Source organism: Xiphophorus hellerii, chromosome 12 (assembly GCF_003331165.1).
Source record: "Xiphophorus hellerii strain 12219 chromosome 12, Xiphophorus_hellerii-4.1, whole genome shotgun sequence".
Classification (NCBI taxonomy): domain Eukaryota; kingdom Metazoa; phylum Chordata; class Actinopteri; order Cyprinodontiformes; family Poeciliidae; genus Xiphophorus; species Xiphophorus hellerii.
In genome coordinates, this window is record NC_045683.1 from 7780475 (window position 1) to 7801478 (window position 21004).

Here is a 21004-nt window from a genome sequence, read left to right on the forward strand (position 1 = left end):
GTTGCATGACGGTTAACGTAGTCCAAGAGCAGATTAGCGCTAACTTGTTTATTTAGGGTGTCGCTCTTGGACTCGGGTCGAGCATCCTGGGGATTTTATAACATTTTTAAATGATCGCAGGGATCAAAATGGAACAATGAGAAGGTGAAGGTTACAGTTCGGTGGCAGAGCTGCTATCTTGCATGTCGGCGCTTCTGGACGAGGTAAAATTAGGGGTTTTATATGTATTCAAGCTAGCTGTATGCTACAAAGGCTAACGCTGACGAGTTTATTTCATTTCTGTTTTAATTTTCAACTAAATGATTGCTACTTACCTAAAGATATTATCTACAATTGACAATTAGCACATCATTTACTATTGCCTGCATTTGTCGTACAGTGTTTCCCTTTGTAGGATTTTCTCTGACCCACTTTCTCATAGACACTGAACTACATTAACTTTTATGGAACTGTTTTATTATTTCTGCATTCTTTAACACATCCATCCCATTGTTTTGTTTACAACAGCGTAACAATCAGGACATTTTGTTTTTCTGTTCTAAGAACTTTCAGTTCAGACATCTGACACCCAGTAGGTGTGGTTTGGGAGACAACTTTTAAATACGCTGTTCTCCTCGGCCCTTTGAGGAATCCCTGCTCTAGGGGTCTTCTTGGACTTTAATGTTAATTGGATTTTTAAATATGCTCTTCTGCAGCATGAGAGACCTTCAGGGCATTGACAACCTGCTCTTGAATGAGCTGAAGTCATGCTGTGCAAAGGAGTACAACTTTCTCCCCAGGGAAGCAGGCCTCAACCTGATGGAGTCTACGTCCCCAGAGGTGACCTACTTTTTAGGATTTTCACACTTAATTAGTGAAGACATGATAAATGCTGTTACCACATATTTACTCCAAATGGATAACAATCCTTCTTATTAGATTCACAGCAGAGTGTCTGCAAAATGCAGAGACAGCAAAGTGGAAGAGTTGTGGAGCCTGACCAGTTTCTTTGGCTACAGGACTCAAACCTTTGTGCAAGCTGTCAATTTGCTCGATAGATTTCTCACCATCATGAAGGTAAGAATTTCAAGTTTAACACTTATGTTTTTAAATTCAAAATCTTCATATCCACTTTCCACTTTAGATCTTAGTAGCAAGTTGTAAATCTTCAGATTTTCCATAAATTTTTCTTTTTTAAAGTACATTTCCAAAGACCTTCATGATGCAAATCTTACATTCATTCTATGAACTGCTATGAACTCTGTGTTCCTCTGACATCAGTCAGTTGTTCCAAAGACCTTTGGACATGTAGTGCTCTACTGACATGTTAAAGCAAAGATCAGATGGAGTTGTTGACATCAGGGCTGTACAATATTAGGAAAGCATGATATTGTGCACTGATTAGGCTTTTAATGGCCAAAATACCAATTTCTCTCTAAGCAGCATCATGGTGTATTATTTATTTTACACTATATTTAGAATTCCTAATTGGACTTTCTGAACCATTTGAAAAAAAGTTTGTTGCAGTTTATATTTTGCATGTCTGAACAAGGTTGTCAATCTGTTGTTTCTGTCAGTTTCAGTTTCTTTATTATTTATTTTAAATTGGCCTCCATACTCCTATGACTGAACAAATTAAATTTGTGTTGTTTTTACATTTCTGGCCAAGCTATTGGTATATTTAAGTGCTATATCCTGGTGTAGTTATAAAATAAATTTTTAGTTCAGTACATTTATGTCTGTGTTAAAAAAGAAATATTTAAAGTAAATCCAGAACTGCTTTTCTGTGTCGTATTAGTATCGAAAGAGGAAAAAGTTGATCATCCCTCTTTAAGTTAATCATGATTAAATGAAGCACAGACCATTGGACGTCCATTAACGAGGCGCTGATCCAGATGCATCTCTGCTGTTGGGCAGGTGCAGCCCAAACATGTGCCCTGCATCGGGGTGTGCTGTCTGCACATTGCTGCCAAAATGGTCGAGGAGGAGAGCAACGTCTCACCCAGCCATGAACTCATCCGCATCAGCCAAAGCAGGTTCACCGTGTCCGACCTCAACCGCATGGAGAAAATCATCTCAGAGAAACTCAGCGTGGATCCCGACGTGGTGACGGCCCTGACCTTCCTGCACCTCTACCACTCCGCCGTCGGCTCTCTGTTTGCTGAAAGGTAAGGGCTCTTCTCTTCCTGCTTGTTGTTTTTTTTCTGTGATGGCTCCAGTTTCCATGAAGCCGGTTAAACAGATTCTTCTTCATGAGGTCTGTAACCAGCGGATCACAGTGGGGTTCCCTTTATATTTTAAGGGAGGAGATCCCAAGCATTGGGAGGCTGGAAGCGCAGCTAAAAGCCTGCTTATGCCGGCTTGTTTTCTCTAAAGCAAAAGTAAGGATTGCTCTCAGGTGGCAATTTGTCAGAATAGCGATTTTTGCTTTGAATCTCTGAAATGTTTTTTTTTGTTTGTTTTTTTTTTTTTTACAGCCATCAGTGCTGGCGCTGTCCCTCATCGCTCAGGAGTTTGAAGACCTCCAGTCAGCCACGTTGTTGATGAGCATCCAGCAATTCCAAAAGCATCTAAAGGTATTTAGTCTCTCTTCACACTGAAAGCGTTTGTGTTTCACTTTTTGAGTCAAGAATTTAAAGGTGCGGCATGTACTGTTTACAAGGTTTCCCCCAGAAATCTTGCTAAGCCTGGTGGTTGGGCACCAGGCCAGTCATTCATCCACCGGCTCGTTGTGTTTGTGAGTTAAAAAATGTTTAAAGTTGACGGGAAATTTGAAAATATCACTTGATAATTATGTGTTATTGGAATATTAGAAAATTAATATCTGAACACCAACTATAAGGCCTTAAAAAATGCAAACATTTTAAAAAGACTTATTGCTTAAAAATAATCAATGTTTAGCCTGGTGGAAGCACAAGTAAAGCCTGGTGGCCCTCCAGGCTTATAATACACTGGGGGAAACCCTGTGTTTATAAGAAATATGTTTTTTACATCTTTGTTAAAACTGTCACCATTTTGTGACAGTTTGTTATGAGACAGATAATCTGAGAAAAGATTGATTTCATCCATCTTCACTCTGAACTACTATTGCTGTTTGAAGAAATGCAACACACCTGACCAAAAACAACCGAACAGAACCAGGAGTGTCTTAGCGCTGTCAAACAACCTCATGTAGTCGCTTCTCAGCGTGCCAATGGCAGAGAAACAACTTACCCTTACAGAAAAACCGTTTATCCTCTGTCATCGGTGGCTATGCGAACTACTCTAGCATTCACAACAGGCTATGCTAGCAAGGAGGAGTTATGGAAGGAGGATGAGCAGCGCCACACAGATTGTGATTGACAGTGCTACAACACGTCTCCTGGCTCTGATGTTGTTTTGGTTTAATTCTTCACAGATTTTCTGTCTCATATGGTGACAATTTCAACAAATATGTAAAAAAATATTTTTTATAAAAGTTACATGGTAACTGCTGCTAAAACATGTTAAAGTTATACCATTTATGATGACGGAGTTGCTTTCAGCAACCATAAGAATAATAAATAAGCGCTTTGAATTGCCTTGTTGCTGACAATGTGCTATATGAATAAAATTACTTTACCTTAAAATAGAGAATCCTTTGATTTCTTGATGACAGCATGATTTTTTTTTTTTTTACCAGCAGCCTCTCAGTTGCTTCCTGTTTATCATTTCTTCAGATCGGTGACAACGAGCTGCTACACTGGAAGGAACTCGTGACCAAATGCATGATGGAATATCGCTCGAGTGAATGCAACAAACCAGACAACAAGAAGCTTGTTTGGATTGTTTCCCGGAGAACGGCACAGAGTCTGCAGACCTGTCACTTCAGCGTTCCCGGTCTGCCGACTATTCCTGAGATGAGCTGGGATGAGAGCGAGAGGTTGATAGTTTATTCTAATCCTCTTTTAATATAAGTCAATTAAATGCATATTATTGACAAACTGACAACATATTTTGTTAGATATGATGGTTTGGTGATATTTCAGTCTGAAGCCCAAACTTTGGACTTGACTGTATGAGATTCTCACAGTTTGATAACATTGAATACATTTACCACATCATCCAATAAAAACATAAACATGGAAATCATAAAAGGTGTTACAATGTATAATATAATCACTTTTCTTAAAGGGAACCTATTATATAACATTCATGTTGCACATGTTTATTCTTTCATTTGGGTTTCTCCTGCTTCAAAAAACAGCCCAAGACCTTAACAAAAAATAACCAGTCGATTTTTGGCTATAAGTTCATGTTCTTTGGTGTCTAGAAAACCTCATGTTTGTCAAGTCACATTCAATGGACACTGCACCGTTACCTAGCAACCCAAGTGGAGCTCCGCCCATCACCTAGCAACAGTAGAAACAATGTAGCTCAATACAGGTAGAACTGAGCAGACTAAAATCTCCTTACCTAAGAATGATTTTGAGCAGAAATTGAAATGAAAATGTTTTGTATAGTTCATTCACCTATCCTAACCTGTTTAAGGACGCATAATAGGTCACATTTAAACAGTGAACCAACAATTACTCCTACTGCTGTTAAAATATTCAAAGATACTAATACAGTTAAGATATAATTATTGACAGTTATTAACTTTTTTCAGTTTGAATTCAGAAACTCAATAAAATGGAATTATGACCTACTGCAATGCAGAACATTACACCCTTTTGCCATTTATAAAGTCTAAAAATCTGATATTATATGGTTAATTAGTCAAGCTATCTGCTAAGGAACAGCCTGAAGTCAGCTTTAGTTATGCTACTCTTATCTTTCCAGCTGCAGTTTTAAAACGGTGATTTTAATCAAGATTAGTGAGCGCCTCTCCTTTAGTTTCCCCACCATGACTGTGGTGGCATTTCCCAACCCGAAATATTCCCAAACAGATTTTCTTTCTTGGTAGTTGACTGGCAGCAACAGGAAGGGGCAGAGCGACGCTACTGGCTACGAAAAACCTAAAATAATCTTCTCAAATGTGATATTATCCACAAGTTTAGCCTTCACGGACTAAACAGCTTCTGTGTTGTTATTTCTAGCTATCAGTAATGTACGTCTTCCACCCATAAGAAAGCTCAGGATGTTATTCTGTCTGTGTCTTTGTGTTTGGTTAAAAGAAAATATTGCTTACAGAATATATGAACAGGTCTAAATTTGTTTTCAGTGCTTGTACATATGCAGAGTTAAAAGGAAAAGCAGAATCTGATGTAGAACCGGGAATTTTTACGCAGTCCAGAAAGCTGGAAAAGTGAAACATTTATCTAAATGGATCGTTATGGGAAAGAGAAATTTGGCAAAAACAATTGAGTTTACAGAATGTTTTCTTATTCTGTTATTTAAAACAAGAACATCTGAATTTCTGAAAATAAGGATCTGGATTGGAGTTCAGTGAAATTATTGACATTCTATGAGACTTACTATCTACTGATCTAATGTATTTATCCAAATATATATTGTTATTTATTTATTGTCCAGCCCTAACTGAGGGTGAAAGTGGCTCTTTGTACTGTTAAGATTGCAGATCTTTGGGTTAGACTAAGTTCCCTGGTATTTTTTAGTTTCTGTCTCTAACACTTAAATGTTTTCAGAAAGAAATCTGAAATATTGAAATTGGTTGTAAGTGTTAATATTTGTTTGTGTCTCGCAGCGAGGACTCCTGTGAGGACCTGAGCAGCGTGGAGAACAGTCCGTGCGGCTCTTTAGGAAGCGATGGCGAAGGCACCTTCTTCCCCTCCTTGTTCCACCACTGACCAAACAGCTGACCGATGTGAAGCTACAGCAGAAATCTGCAATGTCTACCAGTTTTATATGATTCCAAAGCAGACACGTGTGTTAATGTGCATGTTTTGGATCTTAAAGGTGAATCTGTGTCACTGCTGCTAGACCCTGCCCTCAATGTATCTAAGCCTGCAGCTACTACTGTAATATCAGAACAAAACAAAAAAGGTTTTATTTTATTTTTGTTTTTGCAACAACAGACCCAAAGTCAAGACAGCTATGTGTGCTGCAGGCAAATAAACCCAAACTACATCAGAAAATATCCAGATATTTAAATGGCAATAAAATTATCCCAACAAAGAAATTACTTCAGTTTGTGAGTGTAGAGCACAGGTGTCAAACTCAAGGCCTGCGGGCCAAATACGGCCCACTGTACCTGTTTATGAGGCCCCCTAAACTCTAGACGGCCACATAAATAATTGTGAACTTTAAATAACAGTTGTGTTCTTAAGTAATATTTTATTTGCCAAATCAAATCAATTTTCATTCGTATAGGACCAAATTGTGTGAAAAGATGCTAAAAATAGTTAAATTTAAGAAATTTTAACAGTTTTTTATTCTGCCTTAACCTACTCTTTGAGGACATTCATGATCCAAGCCAAAATAAAAATGAGTTTGACACCCTGATAGCGGCTGGAGTAGCTCACACCCGGCCAAGCCTCTCCTTTTTCTGCAATTAAAATGCAATTATCTGATTTATATTATTTGTTTTCAACAGAAAGCAGGTAATGTGGTCTCCTGCATACAAGTAAAAGCAAACATGTTCAGGAGAAACTGACATATAAGATATATTTTATTTTCTAGTTCTTGGGTGCCCCTCCCTTTCTGGTGCCGCCCTGGGCAACCGCCCATATCGTTCATATCACAAGCTGCCACTGTTAGCATGCATGTTAGCCCTACTTTTCAGCTTGAACACATAAAAAATAGGGATAGAGTTACAGAGTACCTGGGGATTCAATCAGTGTGTGTGTGTGTGTGTGTGTTTGCAAAATGTCAGATTGTTCATGATAAAGTGCCTGTGTTACATCAGCTTGCTGTCTGTTTCATGATAAATATGACATATCTTAAAAATAGTCTAGAAAATTGTAATACACTTGGCAGCTTGATAATAACAGAACTTTAAAGTCTTCTTCCGAGTTGTTTCTCTTAGTGTTTTTGCCCAGCTGTGACAAATTTAAGGAGAAATAGCGAAGCACAAAGGACCCGAGGATGCCTGTAACGTTGCACATTCAGTGTTGAATACCAGCCAACATCCTCACTAGCTGGTTTTTATACTGTGTACCATTTAATGACATGCAGTGTTCTGTATAAACACACATATGTTTGCTTACATTATTCTCATGTGTCATTGTAATGTTAATATGACTAACCTGTAAATGCATGATGCTTTCAATTGTGAATATGCTTGTTGTTCATGCTAACCAAGATAAGCTCACTTTTAAAACAAAATGTTAAAAAAAAATGTAAATAACATGTGAAAGAGATTATAAAAAGTTGTTTTGTGATGTCACATACTGGCTACTGTATTTATATTTTATGTGGAATAAAGAAAAAGGATACAAATAACCCTTATAAATAAAAACATATATTTTTAACTACTTGTGTGACATCAGTTGCTTTTATTTACAGAACTGTAGAAAGGTGGATTAGATTATGTGACAGATTAGATGTTGGTCATAATTACACCCGTTTATTTTATTTAAATTCAAAACTGTTCTGTCTGAAAGCTGCAGCATGTAACTTCAATTAAAAATATGTTATATATATATATATATATATATATATATATATGTTAAAACTGTCATGTCTTGAAACCAGAGCAGAGTATCCAAAAATTGTACTCAAGTAAGAATAGCAGTACTTCAACATAGTTTTACTCAAGTAAAAATGAAAAGTTAGAAAAGTATTTAGTAAAAAGTCTATTCAAGTACTGAATTACTGATCAAATGATCAATTATTTAATGTCTTAAAATTACATCATCAGAAGGACCAAAACATAAAGTTAAGTGTGAATTTTGGTATTTTAAGACCCGAAATGACAAAAGTAACAAAACATAACAAAATCAAGCAAAAAAAAAAAAAGTTTAAAAATCAGCTTCTTTCAATATAAAACTTTTAAAACTTTAACAAAAACTGCAGGTGTGTGTCTGTGTCTGGTGAATTTTTGGTTCAAACAAGTTTATTTTTTTTCATTCAGTGGGTAGAAAACCCAGAGATTTTACTCAAGTAAGAGTAGAGATACTTCATAATAAAATTACTCAAGTAAAAGAAAAAAGTACAGCATAGTAAAAATTCTCCTAAAAGTAATTTTTTTTCTCCAAAAGAGATACTCAAGCAAATGTAATTGAGTAAATGTAACTAGTTACAACCCAACTGTGCATGAAACAGATTATCTGTGAAAAGATCTATTTCCTCTCTCTAATATTATTGCCATCTGAAGAAAAGCACTGCTCCCGACCAAACACAACCAATCAGAGGGAGGAGGAAGGTCTTAGCGCTGTCAATCATCCTCATGTACTTGCTAATAAATGTACTAATGAATGAGAAACAACTTACAGGAAAACCATTCATCCGCCGTCATCGGTAGCCATGCTAACTAGCCTAAGCACTCACAACAGCTGCTAGGTAGCAGAGATCAAATGCAGGAAGAAAAAAGAGGGATGAGCAGCCCCACGAGGAGAATGATTGACAGCTCTAAGATCCACCTCCTGCTTGTTTTTAATTAGCGCTGGTAGAAGGCGGAGGAGCTAATTTTTTTTCACAGATTATGTGTCTCACAGTTTCAACAAATTGTAAAATATATATATATATATATATATATATATATTTATGAAAGTCACATACTGCAGCTTTATTATGGTAATTTTCCATCAGGCAGCCTGTAGTTGCAGCAGTTCGCCACCAGAGGGCGGATCGAACAGGCACTGACTCAGCAAGCCAACGGAAATTCTGCGCTGTAACGGTTCTTGTAACGGAAACGCTCGTTGACGCTCCTGTCTGTCTGTTAACAGGTAAATACAAATGATCAACTCATTAATAGCAATATACAGGATGTATAAATGTGTTAGAAGTCCATGCTAATGTGGGGAAAGTTGTTTTTATCCCTGAGTGCCTAGTGGTGAAATGTAATGTATTTGTTAGTTTGAGTACGTTTGTAGCTTATCCGTTACCGGTGATACAGAGCAGTGATGCGAATCTTTTTTTTTTATTTTCTAGGAGAAGTGAGCTAAGTAAGGTGGAGTAATTTATTCGTTCAAAAGTTATTAATATTTTTTTTACTTGAGCAAATAAATTATTTATTTATTCATATGAAGCAAGCCAACGGTAATGGCCGTTGGTTAGTGGAGACGCTCATTGTTGCTCCGTTAATAGTCGCCTATAGCTAAGTCGCAAATCCAGACATTTCCATACAGTAGAATTTAAAAATCAAAATACAGAGAGTACATACGTTTTTCTGCCTACATATTCATATAAACTACATTGCAACCTCCTAATTCATATGTAAATATCAAAAATAGAATAGAATAGAATAGAATAGACTGTCTTGATCTCCAAGGGGAAATTGCTTATATACTTACAGCTTCTCCATCCAAAGCGTTAAATATTGGTAAACATAACTATAAGCAATATAAAATATATAAGTGTGATATTGTAAGCAAATTAAATATAACTAAATATATTAAATAAATAAGTTATTTATTTTAATAAATAGATTAAATAAATAAATAATTTAATTAATAACTAAATAAATATTTATTTATTTAAAATAATATATCAATTATATGAATTTACGTATTTATTATTATAAATAAGTATAGTTTTTTATAATAATAAATACTTTGTTTATTATTATAATATTTATTATAGTATTTATTATAATATTTATAATATTTATTTCTAACAAATAAATAAATATTTATTCATAAAAATATATGTATGTAAATAAATAACAAGAGTGCGCGTGGAAATAATCTATGAATAAATAAGAGTTTTAAAAAATCTAATTATTTTGATATATAAAAAAATAAAAAATCATTTCATGCTTCTAATTTATCTGAAACTGTACATGTTTAGTGTAATTTATGTCAGAACAGTCGTGCTTTCTGGTTTTAACTGCATGTTTCCGCTATAAATTAAAAGCCAGCGGCATCCGTGGATGTTTAGCTTTGCTTCCAGGATGTTTCCTATTTTAAAAGCTTCCCTTATCTATTTCTGCCCCTCTCAGCCCATTAGTAGACAAGCTCGCCTTTGTGCTGCAGAGAAGCCTGCATCAGTGTGAGCGGGTGGAGGAGGAGGTGCTGCTGGTGGTGGGGAAGCTGCCGGTACTGTGAGGACTGGGCTGGTCGTGCAGCTGACTGGATGTTGACGCGCATCTCCGCTCAGTCTCATGATTTGATCACCGGCAGCCTGAGGAGGACCGAGAGCGCACCGAGCCGCGGCGTCTGCACCATGCATCATCCGTCTTCTACGCGACTGTACCCGTCGATGCGCCACGTTTCGCCAGCTCCAGCCCCGACCACGGCAACATAAAAGCTGCGGCTTCCTATCGGGAATGACAAGGCTCCCAAGATGGTTCGCATCGCCAAGGCCCTGGGCTTGTTTATCCTGAGCGTCGTGGTGCTCATCCTGTCGCTCATCAGCTACGTGTCTCTGAGGAAAGACAGCCTCTTCGGCTCCGGGAGATATTACTCCGGAGGTCCGCGGATTATGTTTCATGCAGGCTTTAGGTGAGTACGGATTTTCGGCTGCAGATTGAGGGCAGTTAATGAAATGCAGACCAGGGCTGGTGTGAATGTAAACAGAGGAGTGTGGCCTGTTTGTGGGTCCCCGCATCTCCATTTCTCATACTGGACTTCAGCTGAACGGTGAGCTCTCCAGAGTGCTGATGTTTGTGCCTGTACCTTCTTAAAAACAGTCCCAATTTAGGAAATCAGCTGTATATTCACTGTAAAAATATGCAGGTTATCATAATCAGTTTCTGTGTTTCTTTGAACAATGGGGTAACTAATCCACACTTTAGCTCCAATCTGAACTAAAGATGTTGGATCTTATTTCATTGAAATATTTACAAGCAGTTCTTAAAAACATGCAACATGATTCTATCTGCCAGTGTCATTGCTTTTAAACTGTTTTGTAATTTGTTTCAAACTTGTTCATATGTTTTATTTTTTTACTTATGTGTAACCAGGTTGTTAGGTGATTAAAATTTCTGGCCAGGTCCCTTTTGAAAACGAGATCTGGATCTCAGTGAGGTTTTACCCAATTAAGTAAAGGAAAGATAGAAAGAACATTTTAATTTACTAATAATTGGGCACCAATTTATGCCCCAATTTAGGAATTTCCATTTATGGTGAGCAGTTTTACAAAATTTCTGCTCGTTTTGTGTCCCAGGAACAAAACTATTTCTAATAATTTAAGGCAGTTTTTAGAAAAAGATCATTAGAGATTAGGGAAGCATTTTGCGTTCAAACTTTGCAAAAAGAAAGTCTGGAAAATTTGAATGACCAATTGTTTTCTCTTAGTCATTTTTCCTAGAAATGAGATTTTGGATCCTTTTATTTTAGATATTTTATGCTTTTTTTTTTGGTATCTATGTTATGTTCCGGGGTTCTCTGGTTCTCTTGGTGGGGTTTTTCCTGTGCGCCTTTTCCACCTCTTACCACCAGATGGCGACAGGTTCCGGTTGGAGTGCGATGGTGTCATCATTATCCACAGCTGTCATCAATTACCCTCATCAGCGGAGCATACTTAAGGAGTTGACCGCCAGTCCAGCGTCGCCTGAGTGTTTGCCAGTCACGGTACCTCTGAGCCCCCTTGAGCCCTGTCTCTGTGTTCCTCGTTGCCTTGAGCCTTCCAGTGATTCTCTTTGTGTTCCTCTGTTGCCTTCAGGTGATCCCTTTGACACTCTGGACCCGCTGACCAGATCCTGGCAGTTTTCCTGGTTTTAGAACCTCCCTCGTGACGCCGTGGAAAATACCCACTGGTTGCCCGAGTTCCCAGACTCACCTCTCCGTTGTTTTGCAAGTATCTCCTGGACCCCACGGCTGGCGGTCGAACCACTCCGCTGTGTCTCCCTTGCACCCGAGCCTACCTGTCCGTTCTCCGCCGCACTCCTCCGTTTGTTCCTGGACCCACTAAGAGACCGAGACCCTGGACATACTCGGTTACCCTCCAAGATTCAGATCCAGCCACCACCAAGTAAGAACAACCTGCGTTTGATCTGAGATTTCCATATTCCCACGACCCCTGAACTCACCAGTCTGCTCTTTCCCCTCGCAGTGAACCACTGCTGCCCGTTACCGTTGATTCCCTGGACCAGACCTCCTTCCCACACTCTGATAATTGTGTTATCTTAATAAATCACTTGAACTGATTCTTACTCTCCTGTCTTGTGTTCTGCATGTGGGCTAGAAACCTTTAACCCATCATGACAATCTATCAATGTTTTTTGGGTGGAATGAACTGTTCTTGATACGATTCTTAGTATCTTTTTTTAATTCCTTAATTTATTGATTCTTTCTGTTGCTGATTGTTTTACTTTGACTATGCAGAAAGCTTTCTGTTTTAGTAAATTACCTGTTTCATTCAGGATTAGTCATTTTTCTCACTGGCCTGTGTATCGGCAACGCTGTAGATTTTCTGTGCGCTGAAAACTACTCGAGGCTAAATACGCCCACCCACTCTGTCCTACAATAAAACCACAAGATTGATCCACACTGAGCTCTGGTTCCCTGATGCTCTGTTGGTCTGTGAAGTATTTGGACACTGGCTGCTTTTTATCCATTTACACCCACCTTTGTGCATATTCATAATAACTCAGTCAAGAATCAGTCGGTATCTCTCCGTTTTACTTGAAGTGGCATCAATAACATTAAAACAGTCTAACCTAAGCCTAATGTCTAAAGTCAGATTGGGAGGCGGTTCAGACTAATGTTGCAGCTCAAAGATCTTCTTCCCTCAACCCGTCCGGAATCTCAGTAGATTTGTCTAACGTCAAAGTGTTTGGTTCAGGGTGACCTGCAGTTCATTTAGTCACTTTACAATCTTTAAGTTACTGAGATAATATGTGACAAACCAACACAAAGTAGAACAGGAATGTAGAGTGGAAGATCACTTTCAATGACCTGTGTTACAAATAAAAATCTGAAAAGTGTGGCATGCACTGTTTACTTTTCTGTCTTCCATCTGTGTTGCTACGTGTCTGGCTGCAGAGAAACGGCTTCAGATAGATGGATAGACGGATAGACAGACAGATATTCTTTAATGTGATTCCATAAAGGCACAGCAATGAATTTGGCAAAGAATAGCGTTGCTTTAATATCTGAGTCCATAGAAAATACTTAGCACTTAGAATTAGCTCATAACTAAGAGCAATTTGGAGAGATAAATTAATGTTTTTGGACTTTGGGGGGAAGCCAGAGTACCCAGAGGGAACCCACTCATGCACAGAGAGAACATGTAAACTCCATCCAGAAAGACCCCAGCCTCCTATTGCTGCAAGGCTCCGGTGTTATCAGCATGAAACCACCGTAATACCACTACAGAGGAATAGAAACAAGAAGCTTTAAAAGCAAACTGCATTTCTTTTTGTTGTTTTCAGGTCTCAGTTTGCCATGAATTTCCTGGACCCTTCCTTCATCCCACTGACAAACGCCTTGAATGAGGAGCTTCAAGGAAAACCATTCAAATGGAAGTTCAACAGGACAGCATTTTACAAGCAAAGGCAAGAGTTTAACCACCACTTTTTAAATATATATCTTTGGTTGATATTTTTATATATATCAAGGGGTGCAAACAATTTAACTAAAACAATACCACAGAAGAAGAAATAAAGAGGATGGGCTCCCAATCTTAAAGTCACACAGTTATAGTAATGAAGCAGCTTTCTAAGGTGTTTACAGTCACATAAAGGAACAATCCGAATAACAAAAAAAAAAGACATTTTGTGTAATTATGACAAAACAGGAATACAATCCAGTTACAAATGCAGGAAAAATACTAAAAGAAGCAGAAATGAAATCTGTACCTCTGAATGTTTGAATAGACTAGAGGATTAAACCTGCTGGTGGTTTGGTGCTGAAGTCTTTTCTGTTTTTCAGGAAAGAAATCTTCAACTACATCGACATTCCCCACAACTTCTCCCTCACGAAGGACAGTGTGCGCGTGGGCCAGCTGATGCACTTTGACTACTCCAGCCACAAGTACGTCTTCTCCATCAGCAACAACTTCAAGTCTTTACTCCCTGACGCTTCCCCCATCCGCAACAAGCACTACAGTACATGTGCAGTGGTGGGAAACAGCGGCATCCTGACTGGGAGCCACTGCGGCCCCGAGATCGACCAAGCCGACTTTGTCTTCCGCTGCAATTTTGCTCCCACTGAGATCTACTTCAAAGACGTAGGCAAGAAGACCAATCTGACCACGTTTAACCCCAGCATCCTGGAGAGGTACTACAACAACCTGCTGACCATTCAGGACAGGAATAACTTCTTCCTGAACCTGAAGAAGCTGGAGGGAGCCATCCTCTGGATCCCCGCCTTCTTCCTTCACACCTCCGCCACAGTAACCCGAACCCTGGTGGACTTCTTTGTGGAGCACAAGGGTCAGCTGAAGATCGAACTGGCCTGGCCAGGAAATATCATGCATGATGTCAACAAGTAAGATGGATACAGAACCATATATAGGAATAACACTCGTCAATATTAACATTTGATTTCCTCTTATTTCCATGTATTTTCAAACACATGTGCTGTTAAAGAGGCGGTGTTATGTATTTTCCAGGCACATAGTATCATTTTATAGCACAATCAAGTAACAATGTTACCTTCAGTAAAATGCTGTTTACATCAAACATGACTTAAAATAAATTTGACCTTGCAATTTTTTATAGTCTCTTTTATAGTTTTAGTTAATTTGTTTAGCACATTTCAGCAACAAGGCAGTTCAAAGTGCTTTACATCATAAAAACACAAAAATACTAAGTCATAGAAACACAGTCAACAATTGAAACATTACATTTTGCCATCGATGCATATCAGATTGTTGATGAATTTTTCAATAATTATGTTTCAAAAGCAACTCTGAACAGGTGGGTTTGTGTACTGTTGCATATTGTGGTGCTAAGCAGTTCAGTGATTTATAAACTAACATTAGTATTTTAAAGTCTATTCTCAGTGTAGGGACTTTAGAGCTGGTGTTATGTGCTTTATCTTCCTGGTTTTAGACAGAACTCTAGCAGCAGCATTCTGGATCAGCTGCAGCTGGAGGATTTTTTAGGCAGACCCGAGAAGACACTGTTGCAGTAATCAATGTGACTAAAGATAAATGCATGAAGGAGTTTCTCCAGATCTTGCTGAGACATTAGTCCTCTAATTGTGGAAATGTTCTTCAGGTGATAAAAGGCCGACTTTGTAATTGTCTTTATGTGTCTGTGAAGGTTCAGGTCTGAGTCGACTCACACCTTATTACTGAACAAATAAGCACATCTGAACAAGTTTAGAAGTATATAAATGTTTAACTTCCAGCATCCTTGCTGAACCCAAAAAAAGCCAAACAGTGGATGAAGCATTTTTTACCTTCACCATACCTTCCTATTTTTGCATGTGTCAGGACTCCAATCTATGAATGACACGCTGTGAAAGAGCGACAGAAAGAGAAAGAGAATTACTTATCTACAATTTAGAGAAATCACACCTGTTTGATTGATTCCTTACTTAACGCCTCATTTCTCCCACAGATACTGGAAAACTAAGAACCTCTCTCCCAAGCGTCTGAGCACGGGGATCCTCATGTACACGCTGGCCTCCGCCATGTGCGATGAAATCCACCTCTACGGCTTCTGGCCGTTCGGATGGGACCCCAACACAGGCAAGGAGTTGCCGTACCATTACTATGACAAGAAAGGGACCAAGTTTACCACGAAGTGGCAGGAGACGCATCAGCTGCCCAGCGAATTCAAGCTGCTGTACAAGCTGCACAGGGAAGGCGTGATCAAACTCAGCCTAACACACTGCGCATAGACGTACGAGTGCCAGATCGTCTCACACATCACTCTGGAAACCACGACCCATAGATAGCAACCCATTCCCAACATTTGTTGTGTGACACATAAGCATGATAGATGGCAATTGATTTTTAATCTGTAGACACACTCAGTTTATTTTATCTTGATAATGACCATCTTTCTGGGTGTGTAGATCACACAAATGTTCAATATGTTGTCGTGCTAAGTAGAACTGTCATGCTTCTATGATTGTCTTTTGCATGACTCCTTACTATAGCGTGACCATTTGACAAGAATAAACATCCCTTCCAGCTGTAAAGTCAAATCTTCCAGTTCTGATTAATGCAAATGATTCACCTTTAAAACAGTGTGCTGATTATTTACACTGAAATCACTGCCTAATCTCAGGGATTGAGTTAGATCAGTGTTTTTTCTAATCAGATTTTATGCCTCAAGAGTGGTACAGTTCTTCTTTTCAGGATTTTATCCCCATGATTTATCAGACAATCTGCACTGCTCTCTAAGATGGTATTGTTTACAAGATTGTCACTATAAATATCTTCATGTTTGTCATTTAATTTCTATTGATAGTGCCACTATCAACCTTAAATTATGTTGCAATGCTTCACTTATTTTTTCTTACAACTAACATTCCAACAATAAGCCATAAATTCATAAACAGACAATATCTATTACCATTTATTGCAGATATAGGTGTCAGCCTACGTTTTATACTTGGACTAAAGATATTCCACCAAAACGGGAAGCATTTAAAGTCACAGAGCATTCACTTTCCAAAATTAAATATGCTGTTTAATAAACTGACATGAGACATGAGTTCAGTTGTACAGTTACAGAAAAAAAATGTTAGTAGAAAATAAGTGAACGCTAAGTGGATGATTGTTTTCATTCAGTATTTCACGGAATATGTTACTCAAATTTAATTGCTATAACAATATACAACAAATACAGTCTTCATACTAGTTTTAGTCGGTTAACATTCATGTTTTACTTTTATAATTAGCCTGGATTTAAAAAAATATATTGATTGATAATTATTGAACTCAAATAAGTTACAAAATGGTTTCTTCAAATGTTTGAAGATTGAGAACTTTTAACCTGAAAGAGCCCGTTTTTGTATTTCCCTCTTATTTTCAGCTAACATCTGAGCTAAATTTTTAGTTAAATGCTTTAATTATATTTTAAATCTTAACTGCATTTTAAATTTTTAATCACTGCTTGACAATCAAGCGATTCACATTCAAAACTGCTGAATGTGACAAAATGTTTGTCATCCATTCGTTAATGACTGAAAAACTCACATTGTTCACTGAAATAACTTAAAACTGACAGAAGTATGAATAAAACAATATTGGACATTAACCAGTAAAAATCAAACATTGCTTCTGAAATGTGATTTAACAGAATCAGCTGGAAAAAAACACAAAAACTAATGTGAAATGAGCAAAATATTAAGTTATAAGTACCATCATTTCAGGCCTGTTTCATTATTATTATTTTTATTTATTTATTTTTAAGACTTTGTTAAACCACAATTCAAATTCAATGTAGGATTCTCATTGGTTAATTTTCAGTAAATTTTTATTTATTATCAGTTCTGCCCGTTTTAACTTGTTTCAGTGACTATTGTGGACTTTTTGGTCATTAACAGACGGGGAACAACAGTTTTCTCCACGTATGTAAATGGCGCGAGCAATGGGAGGGAATATGTATGCTTTGGATAAAATTGTGTGAAGTAAACAATCTAGAGGTTTAACATGAATTAAATTTAAATATATTAAAGAAGATACAAAACTTTTTTTAACTGCAAAAATGCTGTTTCACTACAGAAGCCTATCTGGGACATTTCCAACCTGAAATGAATGAATTTTATGTGACTTGCTGCATTTTGACTAAACGCATGAGGATTCAATTTACTAACATTGCATGGAAAGCCAACATATATTTGGGCTAGTTTTATAAAAACCTTTTTGCAGATTGTTTGAGGGTAAATTTAGAATTTTGAAGTCATTTATATTCCTAATTGTATAATCCATAATCAAAATCTTTCTATGAGACTAACTAGAGCAAACCTATTGCTATAAAGCGGTGTGGACCAAAATCGCGACATAAAATACAAGAGATTTTTTTATTTTAAAATGTTATCTGAAATAATCCACCAAATCCAACATGAAACAGGGAAAGAACCCAAACAGTAAAAGTTTACCACGTAATTTTAGGCTTCAACTTTGGCTGATGTTCAATACACAGAGCAACTCATTCAGGTTTAAATTGTTTTAGTGTTTCATCGCCACCCTGTCACAGAAGTTTTATTAATTTGTCTAAGTTTCACATTGACATAAACAGTTATATGAACTGTCGTTACTGTCTCTCCTTAAAGCCAAAAACATTACTGTGGATAAATATTTGACCTCATATAGGTTTTTGTTTTGTTTTTCTTTTTGGGCACACTTAAATGTTTCAGATCATAAGACAATTTTTTAATTGAAGATCATGTTGGTTGAGAAAAAATTATGCTTTTATGTAATGAATGAAAACAGGATATACTGTAAACAAACCTTTCTCAATGTGAAAATGTAATTTCACACTGATATAGTTATTAGGTTATTAGATATAGGTGCAATTCTCAATGTTTCATTTTTTACATTTCTGAGGGTCTGTCCAGCTTTTTGTTTTATTAATGAATTTAGCAACAACTTTATATAAAAAGAAGTTTCTTATGAGGTTGTCTGATAGACATTTAGTGTTTCTGGAACATATTTGTGTGTTCAAAATAGTAAAAACAAACAAAATTTGACAGTAAACACTTCTTCATACCTCTCACTGCACATGAAACAACACATTTGCAGTTTGTCATATGGACTCTTACTTGATATCATAGATGTATAGGAATAATTTATGTGGTTCATTTATAAAGGGACTGACACTCATTTTTGATTTTGTATGCTGCATAAAATCAAGCACTAGGTAAGATTTAAAGTTTTTTTTTCTTTAATATTGATGTTAAATTTTTTTTTTTCTTCCTGCTAAATAATGATGTGGTATGGCTCCATGAATGTCCTTCATTTGGACGGATATCTTTGAAATATCTCCTGGTTCTGAGATGAATTGTGGACGGTACAAATTCATGTCAAATGCCGGTACATAGAATGTGTGTAAATTTAGCCATTATAATAAAATCTATAAGGCTTGTAATGCCAGTTAATGTAAAAGCCAGAATAACAGTATATTGCTTTTTGTGCATTAAATGAACTGACACTGACATGTATCGCATAATGTATTTTTATTTTGAAATGCATCACTACACATAGTCTGTCCCAACTCCCCTTTAAGAGTCATGGACTTGTGTTTTCTCTGCACGGCATCTTCGTTTCATGATGCATATGGAAGCTTGGCTGCTTGTGTACATGCCATAAACAATGTACTGGACTGTGGTATCTGGTTTGTTTGAAAAAAGAAAAAAAACAATGGTTCTTAAACTGTCATAAATGTTTTAATTATACTCCATGATAAATAGCCATTATGTGCCTGTGAAATTCCTTCCATTAATGTTCCAGCGTGTCAATAAAAAGCGCTTTTCTCAGTTCAGAGTTGTGTTACCAGTTTGCCTAAAAGATAAAATATATACAGTCTTAAAGTAATCTAGTCTGGCCAGATAATTCAAACTACTTTTCAAAGCATCAGCAATCTCCACACTAAGACTGTCTTAAAATGCTAAGTTATATATATTTCACAATTTATTATTATTTCTATTATTCTGGAATTTTTAAATCAGTTATTTGATTTTTTTTTTCTTACCTGCACAATACTTGTAAACCTATATGTATTTATGGTCACTAAAAAATTTTAAATATTTTTTTCTGACCTTTTGTTGCCAAATTCATCGTTGTGTCTTTTTGCAACAATAAATTGAAATCATGTGAATTTATGACTACTATTTCTAGACAAGCAAACATTTAGCGCTCTTTAGCAGAGGTTATATAGAAAAACTTGACAACATCACAAAACAATTAAAATGTAATGAAGATTTCTATGAACGAAACATTAGCTCTCTCCATCAATTGGAAAACAAATAATTCTCAGTTTACAAGTTGTTTGATGTATAATTTTAATTTTTTCCCCTTGTAAAATGAACAGTGTTTATGATGAGCAATGGTAAACAAATGATCAGAACTGTACTTACTTCTCTATTTACACCTGACAATAAGATCTTAAAAGTCTTACTGAATTAAGTCAAATAAAGTAAGACATATTATAGAGATATATTTAATTGTGGGCAATTGGTATAATTTAAAATAAAAGTGGATTGAAGGTATTTTACCTGGCTTTTCAAACTAACAGTAAAAACTAACTGCAGATTTAGGGGAGGTTGTGGCTTAACTGGTCTTGATTTTCAGACCGTTATACAATAAAGCCGGTTCATGTAAGACCTTGTTTTTCAAGCATTCTAATACGGGGCCCTCCTATCTCTCATTCTAATGTTACCCTGATAATTGCTCCCACTTCTATAGCCTTTACCCAAAAAAGTGGTTTGAATTGTCTGTGATAAAATCTTTGTTTTAGTACCCATAAATGAGAAAAGTTCTGGATAACGTTACCTCTTTATCGGATATCACTCTCATCTATCTTTATCATTTAGACCATTTATTCTTCTATTTAGTCCCTGTAAACAACCTACTTAAACAAGACGTTGCTTGTATTTGAGCTTGGTCATGAAACATTGAGAAAACTACTCATAACAATATTTATGTCTCAAGTGTGATTTCATTTAATCTTATCTTTGCATACACTGCATAAAAATATACATTACTTTTTGCCTCTTCCAGCTGCCAGTATTTCCCCACAAACGGCACAGTAGCAAAAAAGCAAATTAATGGAATCCACACAACAATTAATCTAATTTCCAGGTGTTGTTAATCAAAGGCAATTCTAAATCTAAATATAAATCTAAATATATTAGATTTCACACTTGATTTAAAGAAGCTCGGTGTTCCAACAGTTTTGCAGTTTTCTGGAAGTTTGTTCCAGATTAGATAAATGCTGTTTCTCCATGTTTGGAGGAAGAGTAGAGTTGTACTAGAAGAACTGAATGATCTGGAAGGTTGATACAATGACAGCGGGTCTACGTATTCAGGTTTGCAGCTACTACTGACTTTATGTAGAATTTTATTTGTACAATTTTGTTTCACATGAATGTTAACATGT

At 36.8% G+C, this 21004-nt stretch overlaps 2 protein-coding genes across 2 annotated transcripts; both read left to right on the forward strand.

The window, feature by feature from the left end:
* The first annotated feature begins 36 nt into the window (after positions 1 to 36).
* LOC116729977 (cyclin-G2-like) lies at positions 37 to 6881 on the forward strand. Its single transcript, XM_032578900.1, has 8 exons — positions 37 to 203; positions 696 to 819; positions 919 to 1056; positions 1897 to 2147; positions 2282 to 2360; positions 2457 to 2555; positions 3678 to 3880; positions 5645 to 6881. The coding sequence occupies exons 2-8, from the start codon at positions 697 to 699 to the stop codon at positions 5745 to 5747; spliced, it is 996 nt and encodes a 331-aa protein (XP_032434791.1). The 5' UTR covers positions 37 to 203; position 696; the 3' UTR covers positions 5748 to 6881.
* Positions 6882 to 10032: 3151 nt separating this feature from the next.
* Positions 10033 to 19387, forward strand: LOC116729790 (sia-alpha-2,3-Gal-beta-1,4-GlcNAc-R:alpha 2,8-sialyltransferase-like). The gene is made up of 4 exons (XM_032578573.1): positions 10033 to 10502; positions 13376 to 13498; positions 13875 to 14432; positions 15512 to 19387. The coding sequence occupies exons 1-4, from the start codon at positions 10345 to 10347 to the stop codon at positions 15792 to 15794; spliced, it is 1122 nt and encodes a 373-aa protein (XP_032434464.1). The 5' UTR covers positions 10033 to 10344; the 3' UTR covers positions 15795 to 19387.
* Positions 19388 to 21004: the final 1617 nt, after the last annotated feature.

What these genes read in the sequence shown, in the direction of transcription:
- LOC116729977 (XM_032578900.1), top strand. Translation starts at nt 697, where the DNA reads ATGAGAGACCTTCAGGGCATTGACAACCTGCTCTTGAATGAGCTGAAG. An exon ending in TGGAGTCTACGTCCCCAGAG is followed by an intron (nt 820 to 918) that starts GTGACCTACTTT and finishes CCTTCTTATTAG; the next exon opens with ATTCACAGCAGAGTGTCTGC. An exon ending in GATTTCTCACCATCATGAAG is followed by an intron (nt 1,057 to 1,896) that starts GTAAGAATTTCA and finishes GCTGTTGGGCAG; the next exon opens with GTGCAGCCCAAACATGTGCC.
- LOC116729790 (XM_032578573.1), top strand. Translation starts at nt 10,345, where the DNA reads ATGGTTCGCATCGCCAAGGCCCTGGGCTTGTTTATCCTGAGCGTCGTG. An exon ending in ATGTTTCATGCAGGCTTTAG is followed by an intron (nt 10,503 to 13,375) that starts GTGAGTACGGAT and finishes TGTTGTTTTCAG; the next exon opens with GTCTCAGTTTGCCATGAATT. An exon ending in ACAGCATTTTACAAGCAAAG is followed by an intron (nt 13,499 to 13,874) that starts GCAAGAGTTTAA and finishes TCTGTTTTTCAG; the next exon opens with GAAAGAAATCTTCAACTACA.